Source organism: Pongo pygmaeus, chromosome 17 (genome assembly GCF_028885625.2).
Source record: "Pongo pygmaeus isolate AG05252 chromosome 17, NHGRI_mPonPyg2-v2.0_pri, whole genome shotgun sequence".
Taxonomy (NCBI): Eukaryota; Metazoa; Chordata; class Mammalia; order Primates; family Hominidae; genus Pongo; species Pongo pygmaeus.
The window spans coordinates 27,956,313-27,958,308 of NC_072390.2; the positions used below are offsets into that span (position 1 = coordinate 27,956,313).

At 52.6% G+C, this 1,996-nt stretch overlaps 1 protein-coding gene across 1 annotated transcript; it reads right to left on the reverse strand.

Annotated features, from left to right (window-relative positions):
- Window positions 1-267: 267 nt before the first annotated feature.
- Window positions 268-1,223, reverse strand: LRRC30 (leucine rich repeat containing 30). Its single transcript, XM_054460285.1, has one exon. It carries the CDS (start codon window positions 1,171-1,173, stop codon window positions 268-270), a length of 906 nt encoding a protein of 301 aa, XP_054316260.1. The 5' UTR covers window positions 1,174-1,223.
- Between the last annotated feature and the right edge of the window lie 773 nt (window positions 1,224-1,996).

A 1,996-nucleotide genomic window follows, 5' to 3' on the forward strand; every position in this document is an offset into this window, starting at 1 on the left:
GAACTGTTAGTTCTCTTTGGGGAAAACCAACCCCCTGTTTCAATTTATGTTTAGGATGAGATGAACATGATATTCCAGAGGTTGTTAAGAACATACAGAGTTAAAAACAAACACCTCCTTAACATGGATGTTCAACAGCAACTCAGCAAATATTAACAAAAGCATTGTCAGACACTGAGGATGAGAGTAGAAAGCTGAGACTACAGAAGTACCCCGGTTGTCAGAGTCCAGATGAGCTGCCTCCCATCCAGGCCTCCGGGACCCATGTCAGGTGTGTTTTTTGTCCTTCAGGTAGCCAAAGAGCATCTCCAGGCCCCCCTCCACCAGCTCCGGCAGAGGCTTGGATAAAGGGTTGTGGGAAATGTGGAGCCCTTTGTCCATGGGATTCCAGGCGATCCTCACCAGTCTACACAGCAGGTGGAGTTCGCTCGGGAGGGTCTGGATGTCGTTGTTGTTGAGGTTCAGCAGCTCCAGGCTGGTGACCAGGCAAAGCGACCTCGGGAAGGAGTGGATGTTGTTGCCCTCTGCGATGAAGATCTGCAGGCTGGCCAGGTGTTGGATGCTCTCAGCGATGTTTTCCAGGCGATTCGAGCCCATGTGCAAGAAAATCAGTTCCTTCAGGGAGAACACACACATGGGGATGTGCGCGAAGAAGTTGTTGCTGAGGTTCAGCTTCCTCAGTCTAGAGAGGTCAGCGAAGCAGGCAGGGAGCTGGGAGAGGCAGTTGTGCGACAAGCTCAGGACCTCCAGCTTTCGGCACAAGCTCAGCTCGGCCGGCACCTCGGTCAGGCAGTTCATGTTGATAAACAGGACCTTGAGGCACTGTAGGAGGCTCACTTCTCTGGGCAAGCTCTTCAGGCGGTTCCCGCACAAGTTCAGGACCACGATCCGGGTCAGTTTCCCCACCTCGGGAGGGAGAACCCGGAGCTGGTTGTGAGACAGATTGAGTTTCTGGACCTCGGACAAGCCCCACAGAAAGTCGGGGATGTCTGTCATTCCTCTGGTGACCAGGCTGAAGCTGACGTGGTGCATGCCCCGCTTCAGCAGGGACCGCGGGTCCCTTCCCGAGAGCAGGACATCGTCCCACGGAGAAAACTTCTGTCTCCTCCCCGTGAACAGCATCCTCTTGGGGCCCTTATCCTTGGAGCTGGCCCTTGACTGCCTGGCCCCCATTGTACCTTCCCTTCTAGTCACTCTCCTCTGCCACCTCCCAGGCAGGGACCGTGTCCTCTCAGCTGCTAAAAGCCAGGCTGTTGCAGGCAGGGAGCGTGCGTCAGGGTGAGAACCAACTTGTGACTAGGAGGTCCTAGTGTGGAGAAAGCTGCCGGGAGAGTCTTGATCAGGCCTTGCAGGTATCTGAGACAGGTCCCTGGGTGGCTGCAGGAGCTGTGCCTGTTCCCCAGGGTTTAGGTGTTTTCTTTCTTAGCAGCTGGGCTGTAATGATATACTTGTCCAGGAGGCTGCTAAACTGCTCAATTCCCTCTGAATGCCACGAGGCAGCTGTCACTGTCACTCTGCCTGAGTTTTATTGACTAGGTACATGCAAACAGGTCACAGGAAGGCTGCATATAACTTTACTCTCTCAGCTTTTCTTGGGTATCACAGTTGAGCAGGGTGATTAACAAGCCCATCTCTAAAGAGAAGTAAAATGGAAAAACAGAGCAGGCCACACAAGCACCGGCTGTTGGCAGGATTGCGGGAGCTCAGCCAGACAACTTTACAGTGAAACTGGGCTCGGTGCTAGTGACAGTTATGTCTCCAAAGCTAAAGATCATCAGATGATATCATAGGTCCCTGTTCCAAACCTTGATGAACTGTGTGTTTGTGAAAAGATAACAAAAGCAGCCCAGATACCTGGAATCTTCCAGGTCAAAGGTTTTTATCATGTGCTTGTCAGAGGTGATTTAGTGAGAAGGGAGTTGTGGGGGGATTTCAACCCCTCACTCCCATTTCAGCCAGAGAAGCTCTGGGCTCATGTGTCTTACAGAGACCTTCT